The sequence below is a fragment of the Lotus japonicus genome, chromosome 4 (genome assembly GCF_012489685.1).
Source record: "Lotus japonicus ecotype B-129 chromosome 4, LjGifu_v1.2".
NCBI lineage: Eukaryota > Viridiplantae > Streptophyta > Magnoliopsida > Fabales > Fabaceae > Lotus > Lotus japonicus.
In genome coordinates, this window is record NC_080044.1 from 41898733 (window position 1) to 41910120 (window position 11388).

Consider the following 11388-nt stretch of genomic DNA (forward strand, 5'->3'; position numbering starts at 1 on the left):
ACTACATAATAATATAGTCCACTTTAATTTTTTTGTACAAATTATTATAGGAGTTAAATTCTCTTACGGGAAGAAATATATTTTAACAAGAAAGTACCTTCATTAAGTATTAATTAATGTATCAAATACAATAACAAATTTCGCGGTACATTCTTTTTTTTTTCTAAGATTAAAATGTGTTCTGAATGCTTTATTGGTGATTCTTCATATCTATAATTTGTGTTATTGTCTTTAGGCTCATGAAGAATGTGAAACGACTTCATGTTGATATGAGTCAAACTTAGTTTATTTTATTGTGTAAAAAATGAACTCGCATAATCACGTACATAAATAATCTTTTCTCTTTTTTTTCATTGTAGATTAAATCAGCTATTGTTTATTAGCCATCATTAAACCACATCCCCTAATATGTTTTGCATAATTTGAGATTTGGTTAACCAATTTTTTTATTAGTTATTCAATTGTACTAAGTTCAATCTATGCAACAAGGGTTTTAATTTAAGACTTTTTGTCCATTTTGCTCATCATTTCATACTCTTCTATTTCATCAGTTTTTTATTATATTTTTAATGATTAAGGTATTAATTGACCTATCAAATATAATAGATGTATTCCCCGTGCAACGCGTGGGTAAAAAACACTAGTGAAAGCAACAATGTGGCTATAGCTTAAGTTAATTTGTTAATATATTCCCAAATAATAATATATCCCAAACTTTTTTTTAAAAAGAGTGAGTTTGAAAGCTATAGCTTAAGTTAATTTGTTAATATATTCCCAAATAATAATAATAATAATAATAATAATAATAATAATAATAATGATAACATATGTGTGCGGATATGAGCCGGTTGGGTACTATAGTGCCCATACCTGCACCCATACCCACTATTTTTTGTGAGTAATTATCTATACTCAACCTCATACTCATTTAGCGGTTTTTTACCCTACCCATAGTGGGTATTTTTTGCGGGTACCCTATGATTTTGAGACCCATTGTCATCCATAGATTTAAATTTTGGCAAAGATGGATAGCTTCATGTAATATCATTGAATTGTCTAATGGTGGAGAGCTTCGAGTTGCTACCCACGTGAGTATGGACACGGGTATATGTAATTTTTAAAAACGCGGTTATGGAGATGGTACTATAGTACCTACCCTTTGGCATCCCTACTTAGTTGGAATAAACACAATAATATTATACTTTATGATATATCTTACACAATCCTGATTTGTGGTACTATCACATTAATTTTTTTAAAGATTAATATGTTGATAATTCCTTATATCTATGATTTGTGTTATCGTCTTCATATTTACAAAGAATGTGAAACGAGTTCCTCTTTGTCTCAATTAGGCTTAGAAGAGAAGTCTTTATGTCCACTTTACTCATCAATTCTGATTTTTCTATTTCATTCGTTGTTTAATATATTTTTAATAATCAAAGTATTAATTAATGTATCAAATACAATAGACATATTTCCCGTGCAACGCGCGGGTAAAAAACACTAGTTGTAATTGACAAATAAAAAAGATTAATTGTCATGTTTATTAGGTGAAAATTTAAAATAGAACAACATTGCTATTAAATCTCATTTCATAAACTTACGGACTCTTATTTTCCAAAAAAAAATTAAAAAGGAAATATGATTGAGATTTCGTATCTTTGTGAATTGGCTTTTACATATGTATAAGAAGTGCTATGTGTGAGAATCTAGAAGAGCTATTTAGGTGAGAGTCTTTAAGAGCTAATCAAGTGTTGCTGGTGACATCAAGAAAGCCATAGCTTTTGGCGTCTGAAATAGATGAATTGAAGTAGAGGTGATAAGCTCTATATTTGCCAACTGTCATGTAACGGTTAAAGTCTTTTTTTTATCTTCTTCTTTTTTATATCGGAAAGATAAATTGCACCCGCTAATATATGTCTAAGTCATCGCATATAATCAATAATGTTTTATTCACCAATCAATTCCACCTCCACCTTGGGAGGTAGTGAAGAAATGAAAGAGAAATAAGTAATATGATATGTGATGGACATAAAATGTGGAGAGAGATAAAAAAAAAATGTATGGAAATAAAATGGAAAAGAAGTGAAGTGTGTATAAGTGATTACTCGCATATAATACATTACATTACATAAATGAACTAATTTTGGGGTCAACTCCAAATTTGTCAGTTAAAGAAATAAAACTAAAACAAATCTGATTAATACAACTATAACTATAGATAATGTTGAATATCGAATACAATATGTTACACATTTTTCTCAACAATATCCTCAAGACCAATGTTTATATAACTTTGGAGTTTGAAAAGGGGAATTGAGTTCGATTTTTATATCCTGCTCTAGGTATATTATTGAACAAGTTGTATAAGTTTTTATTTTTTTGAAAGTAAGTTGTATAAGTTAAAGGAGCTCATTTTCTTCCAATAACCAATGCATACAAAAGGTTAAAAATGTTGAAGATGCTAAAGGCTGGTTAATGATATTAGCCAAGGAGACATCATCACATGCTCCTTTCAGAATTCCAAGAACTAACTACGGAATTCACATCAAATTCATCATCAAATGGTCACACACACACTCAAAGGAAAATTGAGTTACTGACAACACATCTAGTTGCAGACTACATATAGGGGATTGCATCTTTATTACATCACAACATTCAGCACTGCGCGTGTGTCATTAATTAGCTATGAATTTGAAGCTTATTAGAGTTTTGCCAAATGCAATTTTGGGAGTATATATAATTAAACGGAACGCCACTAGCTAAGGGGTGCCGCCAAGTACGCCCCGACCCAAAACTAAACAAATCGTAAATTTATTTTAGATATTGGGTCACAGACCGTATCGGTTGCAGGTGTGTGTGGAGTTTAAAATGAGTTAGTGTGGTTTGCGGCGGTCAGTTTTGATTTGGACTCCAATCTAACCAAATCAATTGAAGTCGGTATATGCATCATAGAACAACGTAACCGGCAGCCCATGCCCAGAACGGCACAGCCCAACCCCACTATGCTAAACGAGCTCACTAGTCGAGAGAGGGAGAATGAAAAGAAACCTTAATTAAGGATTATAAGAGAAATCTCTTCTCCTCTCAAACCTTATGCGCTGCCCCCACCCTACCTTTACTACCCACACCCTATTTTTTTTTTATAAGCCAAGACATAGCATTCAAACAGCACAAGGAGTGCTAACCTGAATACAATGAGATATGACTAGTCAAGAAGGATTAGAACCAGATTACTACATGAAATCTCTCCTCTTTCTTCTCTCAAACCTTACTAAACCTTAATCCCTCTCCACGTGCTTCTCCACTCATCTATTGGTCTTGTGCGTCGCTCCCCTCAAGTTACTTCTTTTCTTCGTTTTCTCTTCTAGGGTTTCCGTTCTAATCGCTATTTTCTCCCTATTCGAAAGTGTCACCTCTCATCCATGACTTCAAAGTGCATCCTCAACGAATTCATTCTCCATGCCTCCATCCTCCGTGTCTCTGCCGGATGTTTCACCGTCATCGAGATTGAAGAACCTTCGTTGGATGTGCATGTAACCGTCGTCCTCGCCTCCGATCATGGATCATGTTGTATGTTGTCATCCCAAGTCTTTAACTTTCTCTAATTTCTTACTCTCATCTTGTTCTCTAATGCAAAATTGTAATTCTGACTATTGTAACATTGTTTTCTTACATTAAAATTTCTAGATCTTTACATTGAAATTGATGGTTTAGTCTTTAATTATTTGTTAAGATTTTATTTTGGGTTGATTGGCTCATCATCTCATATTCTTCTTTTGAAATTTTTTTTTCTGAATTAATTAAAAGCATACATGAACTCACCCAACAAAACTGTGACCTGACAAAATTAAACCTGAACAACTCGTAGTCTCTGAACGCACGGTGGTGGCCGGTGGGCTAGTGGTTTGATGGTTTTCACCTATTGAAATTAAAGCGAAGTCTTTGGCTCGAATCCTAACTGAAACCGTCCAATGCACATCCTACCTCTAGCTAGTTTGATGAAGGTCTAATACAATTTGACTATGGAAGTGCATGGCCATCACTTCATCAAATGAAAGGCACTTTGCATAAAACATATAATTAATTAAAACAATGAATTAAAAGTGAGTGACATTACATCTCTGCAATATTTAAATCCTGGCCGCGCCGGATACCTAAGCTACCTATAATCGAACCTACACTTGTTTATCATTTGCTACATAGATCAATATGAATATAATTATGTCATTACGCGGCTGATTAGCCCCACAAGCACCTGGAAAATGAGCATATGACTTGGAAGACCAATGCGATTGCAGAAAGGTGTATTTTATTAGGTCAGTAGCTTAATTAACCGCTTATATAAATAAACACTTACTATCACACAAGCATATATTTTATTTGCGTAACTCATTAAAGTAAGCTAAAAAACCAGCTATTAAAATAAATTTCTAAGTGCTTATAGAAAATTCATAAACTATATTTATAAGTTAAACTAAACACTCATTATCTATATATATGTAAAGGAGACTTAAGATTTTGCACTCCTTTACATTAAATGCATTAAATAATAAAAACTTCATTTGTATTAATACCTTTACTAATACTTTCAAAAGAAAATACATTTAATAATAAAATAAAAAACTTAATAAAATTTCTTAAGTCAAAAATCTATTCAACTACCTACTAAAATGCAAAAATCACTTTAAACCTTTTCATTAACATTTTCCTTTATATAAATTAAATTAAAATATTAAAAATGAATAAAATTGCCTAAGTCACTTGAAAATTTGTTAAAAATAAAAAAAAATCCTTTGTATTATATACATTAAACTAATAATGAATCAATAAAATTTACAAAGCAATAAGTTAATCAACTACCAACTAAATTTCATGTTAAAACTATTCATCACAACATGAGGAGAATTTTTAAATAATAATAATAATAAATAAATTGCAATAAACAATAAAAAAATTATCCTTTGTGATAAATATATTAAATAAATAATAAATAATAAAAACTGAAAAAAACTGAATTTTCTAAAACGACTCAACTGCTTTTATTAAATAATAATATTTAAAAACTTAAAACTTGACTTAACTTTTGCATCAATGAAAAATATTAAGAATTAAAATTAATCAATCATCAAATAATATTTATTAATAAATAAGTTCGATAACAATTTTTAAAATTTAAAATTCTGTTATAGGGTATTTACTATTAAATATAATATATGTGTGTATTATGTAACAAAAAAATATTTAAATATACTTTAATTTCTATTCATTATATATTAGTCAAAATGACTTGAGGAAGCATAACAGAGGAAATAATTATTACAAAAATTAAAAAAATTGAATTTATTAAATAATGTTTACTCTATTAAATTTATAACTTTTTATAATTGAAAAAGTTGAAATTAAATTATTTATTTTAGTCTTAACAAGTGTATAACTATTTGGAAAATTGTGGTTATCTCTTCTGAAAAATGGCTTTCCAAGTATATACTATAAATTGTGAAAAAATACTATTAAAACTAATATGATGATATTAAAAACTTATTACTTAATTCAAAATATTTAAAATTAACTGTATGATTTTTCATATTACTAAATAAATTATTAATTTTCTAAAATCACATTATTACTAATTATTAAATATTAATTATTAAATTTAGTAATATTTATATTAATTCTTTGCAAAAGAAATTGTAAAACTATTTATTAAAATGTCTTAACACAATTTTTTTATTTTTTATTTTAAAATTAATCTAATTTTGATTGAACATGTAATAACATTTAGATAATGTAAATAAATATTGCAAATGAACCCGTGCAACGCCCGGGTATCATATCTATCTAGTTAAGTGTATATCCTATAAGTGGAAGCGCATCATAAAAAACGCTTAGCTTATATTCTAATCCGCAGATTATGATCAGCTTTTTTTTTTTTGGTACATTATGATCAGCTTTTAATAGTAAAGTCTGTATAGTTTCATTAATTTAAAATTGTCTGTTTATCTCTCTCTTCATATATATTAAATAAATAAACTCTTTAAATATTTATAAAGAGCACATTTTGTCAAGGAATTGGAACATTAGCTTGAGTTGGAGTCATAGGAACAGTAATATGGCAGCAGATTGGATTGCTAAGCGGGGCGCTCATGGCCTCCATCCGGGTGTTAGCTATTTAGATAGGCCCCCATCAGCTTTGGAGTCAATCATGTTGAAGGACTCCTTTGATGTTCCTTAGTGGCCTAGTTTTGTCTTCCTTGTTTAATTTTCCGAAGCACCAAAAAAAAAAGAAAAGGATAAACACAAATTTTTTTTTGAAAGTGATAAAAACACAATGTTTTTTTCTTTTTTGATAAGCCAAATAGTATATAAATAGTATATATAAGGAGTACTTGGGGTACTCTAACCCATATACAAATACATTACAAAATAAAAGAGGAAAGCAAAAAGGAGGGGCTGCCAGATATGAAAACAATTAACATTATCAATTGACTTCAGAGGTTACAGCTTGTTAATAGCTAAAGCAACTGGTTCTAACCATTCAAGCTTATAAAGTTGAATTAAATTGGGAAAATGGATGAAGGAGTGTTAGCCAATGTTATTATATCTTACAAATTAGGTTAGACATAACTTTATCCTTTATAACTATAATTTTGACCATATTTTTAGTCAATATGAGATTTTTGTACACTATACCCTATAATTGCTCGCCGATAAAAAAAATACCCTATAATTGCTCGGCCTCTACCTATCTGTAAATCAATGAAAGATATTTGGTGGTGTTTGGTTTGAATTTTGCACATATCACCATTAGACGACCAAATTAAGTTTTAGACTAGGGTATAAATCCCCTTATTAGAGGTAGCAGAAGCATGAATCCTCCTTTATTTTATCATAATTTATTTTATCATAATCAGATCATATATTTCACCCTAATAGAAGGTACTAGAAGACTCAACTTGAGTTCCAACTCATAAGTGGTTCTAAAGCTTTTCAATGTCACAAATATTCAGGCCATAGTGATCTGAAAATAGAAACTTATGCGTTGTATAAAAGCTGGCTTACGCTGGAAAGAAAACCAATAATTTTGACTAACATTTCACAGCCAGCCAGAACCACTATAGAGAATTGATACAAGCATATGTAAGTTATACTTAAAGCATATTCATGACTGCTTGCCCCATGCGAAATATAAATTATGACAAAGGAAGCATTATTAATTCAAGTTTTTTCATTTTATGCATGTAGTTAGTATATATCAGAAGCAGAAAGCTTATCTTCACCCTAAAGATTCATTCAAAGAACAATTTTGTTTTACATATGATATTATCAAGCACCACTAGCAAGAGGATCATCCACATAAACAATAAAACTACTTGCTTTATATAACAACCTAACTAGCTGATTTCCCCATATATCTCCTGTTGTACATATATACTAATAAGTTAACGCCGTAAAGGATCAACTTTTATTTATTCCGATTCCTAAGTTTTATACGCATTCTTTTTACACTCCAATTAACATATATATATTCACCAAACACAAGCACTAATAAATATCATTTGACCTTTGTTTATCTGTAAAACCTCGTGACCAGCAAAGGAAATTGTGTTAACAAAACGATATTAATAAATAAGCCAACAAAAATAAATAAAATAAACCAATAAAAAGAAATTAAAAAGGCACGGAAATAAAGGAAGAAGAAGGGGTTGCTGGTTATCAAGTAGCAACTTCAGATTTATTGCTATTGCTTCATGTTGAACGACAACCAAACTTCTTGAAACATGTAGCAAGTGCAAGTATATATACCAACATTAAAAGCTAGCTAGCTAGTAAAACAATAGTAGTACGAGCAATGATATATACGTACACACCTCATTTTTTAAACACTTCATTTCCACCTCTTTTTATTTCTACTTCTCTTATCTTATCATTTATCACATCTCATATTTTCTCTCTCTTACTTTTTCTTTTCTTCCTATCTCTCTCACCAGAGGTGTGGATGAAACGTTACTCATAGCAGTACTATCCTCAAACATCTTAGAGAAAGGAGAAATAAATAAACCAAGACACTAATTATTTTAGTGTTTCATAGTGGACAAAGAAATTAAAGTAAAATCCCAAAATAATCAAAATCCAATGAGCCAATAGTTAACTAGAACAAGTACATGACTGAAATCATCATCCATTAACAACAAAAAAGAAAGAGTAGGAGACGAAGAAGCACATTCATAATATAAATTATATATGCAGTCCATGAATTTGCTGACCTTAATCATAAGCACTACTTGCTTCAAGTTGCAACTCCATGTCCATGATGATCAACAACATCTTCAAATGACATGACCTATATTAATTTAGGTTGATTGATTCAACTTCAAGAACGCCACAAAAAAACCCAAAGAGAGTGAGTGAGTGACTTGTTTTTGTAGAACCCTCAAAAGGGTGGACGAGGAGCTGAGTTAACGTTTCCGCCCCAACCATCCACCGGTAACTGAACACCCTGCATATTCAACGGCAAGTTGAAGAAAGGCAAACCGGAAGAAGGGTCCGGAAAAGGGTTGACACCGCCGCCGGAACCCTGAGACCCAGCCGGCGGAGTCTGCATCTGAAGCTGATGCTGCTGTTGCTGCTCCTCCTCCTCGTCCAACGGCAGCCTCTCGTAGGCCACGTTCGTGAACGACGCCGCAATCACGATGACGGGTCCGGCCGCGGTCAGCTCTCCCACTACGCTCCCTCCAACGACCTGCCCCTGCCCTCCGGCGAGGTAGATAGTCAAACTCGTCGCCCCGGGAGGGGCAGGCGGCGGAAGGAACGATCCGGAGAGTGACAGTATCTCGAACCTCCCGTGCAGAGTCACGACGGCGCCGGCGGAAGCCGGCTGCCGGAGGCTAACATTCGTGACGGTTCCACTTCCACTCAGGACGCAGATCCCGCGCTGGCGGCGGCGCGCGTAGGCGGTGACGCAGTCGAAGACGTCGGAGCCGCTGGCTACCTCCAGGATGTGGGCCCGGAGCGTGTTGGCGCTCTCCCTCGTGATGATCACCGGCGGCTTCGGCTTGTTCTTGGACCCTGGCGGCCTGCCACGTGGACGCCGGCCCACCACGTCGCCGGGTCCCGCCGAACCTAGCTCCAAGCCTTGGCTCCGGTCATCGTCCTCGCTGGAGAATAGGGCCCCACTGCGGTGGTCTTGGTGGTCTTCTGAGAGGTGCAAGTCGGGTCTGTGGAGGCTCTGAACAAACCTTGAAGCGCTTCCTAAATCCAAACCAGCCATAGACACATCAAAGAAAGAAAATAAAGAGAGAGAAAAAATATATAAAAAAAAAAGAAGAGGCTTTGTATATTATAAGAAGAAGTAAACAGAAAACAATGGATGGATATGAATTTTTTTTGGGGGTTTAAGAACACTGTTTTGTTTATGTTTTATTTTAGGGGGAGTGGTATGGAAAATAAAGAAAGAAGGAAAAAGAGGTTGAGATTGGGGTGGATTTTGAAGGGTGAAGTTGGAGTGGAGAGAAAGCAAAGGGAAACACAAGAAGCAGAGAAGAATGGGGAGAGAGAGATTGTGAAGGGAATATGAGGGAGGTTGAAGGAGACAAAGACTCAAAATGCAGTCATTTGTTTGGGCAACCTAAAGTTTTTTATTTTATTTTAAAATAATGATTTGTTGGGGAAATCTTTAATACGCTTTCTAAGTACTTGAATGTATTCTTCACTCTTGTTTGTAGAGCGTGACATTGACGCGAAATTAAATTGATTTGATTTATTGATTGAGTGTTGTCATTGGATTTATCGATTGAATGTTGTCATTAAATAAACTTTACTACGGGCATCATTTGAGCAAGGTAATACTCATCTTTTCAAAGCATTTCCTGTGGTACAAGAAAAAAAATTATGAGTCAAGTGCAGAGTGACATGTAGAAATAGGATAATTATACTTGAATTTAATAGTAAATTAAATTGTGGACTTCTTGAAACTCTGAATCATCCAGTAGATTTATTGAAATTATAAACTAACCCTAGAACTTTTGTGTGTTACGAATTAAGTCCTTCTACAAGGTGAAAAAATGTGGACACACGAGGTTAATTTTTTCAGATAATTTTTTCACCTTCTTTCACATATGTTCATTCCCTTCTTCTTCTGGCACCTGGTTTAGGGTTCTTCGCTTGGCTCATATAGGTGCATCAATACGAATTGTTATCAATACGTTGGGGGTTTTGTCGGCAGTCAACGTCGTAGCAGCGATTTCGTCGATTGGGGCCCTGTAGAAGGTGTTTAATTTCATTATCTTCAGCTAGGGTTCGAAGATTTTGGTTTCCAAGAATTTGGGTTCGTGGAATTCGCAATAGCTGTGCCAGTTCATCGATCTGTTCGAAAGTCTCTTCCGTTGCATTGATTTATTCGGTTAGGGTTCCATTAAATTTCTGTCATTGCATTTTCGTCCCTTCAACATAGAAGATTTCGCTTGTCGAACTCGTGTCGGTTCATCGATTCCTTCTGAGGTCAGCAATCTGAGGTTCGTGGGTTCAATATCTCACTCTTTGAATGGTCTATCTAACCGTTGACGTGTTTGCAAGGTCTTTGAATTTCTGTTGGGTCCTTCTATGTCGTATTGCTGCTCATGCGTTTTGGGTTCTGTTATGGCTTGTATGATCCTCTGTTTGTTGATTTGTTGTGGATGGATTTAATGTGGGGTCGTGTTTCTGTTTTGACTTGGTGGGAGGAGTTCAATTTTGTGTACTGCAAGGATGTATTCATGGGTGGAAGGTCGTTTTCAGAGTTTATTTAGGTGCAGTTCATTGTAATTACAGGCTTGTTCGCATTTCAGTGGGTGTTTGGTTTTTACTGTACTGCTGTGTTTTTATTCTTCCTTTGTTGTTTTGGGCATATTTAAGAAACTAAAATTCAATTGTGGTGATAATGCAAATAATGTAAAAAAGAATCCAGCCAGCTCTTACTTATCCACGTCATATTAAGTGGACAAAGATTATTAGTACACTTTACTCTTGTAGCCTACACTCGTTTGAATTTATGGGCATCCAAGTAAGCATCTCTTTTCAATACTCATTAAATAATCTCTTCTGGGTGGTGCATGGTTAAGGAAGAATATTGTTTTGTTCACACCTCACTTTGTGGTGGAAAGAGGTGATGAATGAGAGGGATAAAAAGAAAGTAGAGAAAATAAAGATGTCATAGGTGACTTAATTAAAAAAGAAGAATGAGTGGTGGTGAGTGAATCATAACTCGTTCATGAGGATCTTTCAAAACGGTGTGATATGTCTACAGTGGAGGACGTACGTGCAACGACACTCTGACACTTAAGTCGGTATAAAAGTCTATAAACATGATTTTAAAAGAATAAAAGAACAATGAATTAGCAAAAT

The 11388-nt window shown here is 33.7% G+C and overlaps 1 protein-coding gene across 1 annotated transcript; it reads right to left on the reverse strand.

The window, feature by feature from the left end:
• Positions 1 to 8129: 8129 nt before the first annotated feature.
• LOC130715073 (AT-hook motif nuclear-localized protein 23-like) lies at positions 8130 to 9616 on the reverse strand. The gene has a single exon (XM_057565072.1). It carries the CDS (start codon positions 9275 to 9277, stop codon positions 8441 to 8443), a length of 837 nt encoding a protein of 278 aa, XP_057421055.1. The 5' UTR covers positions 9278 to 9616; the 3' UTR covers positions 8130 to 8440.
• Between the last annotated feature and the right edge of the window lie 1772 nt (positions 9617 to 11388).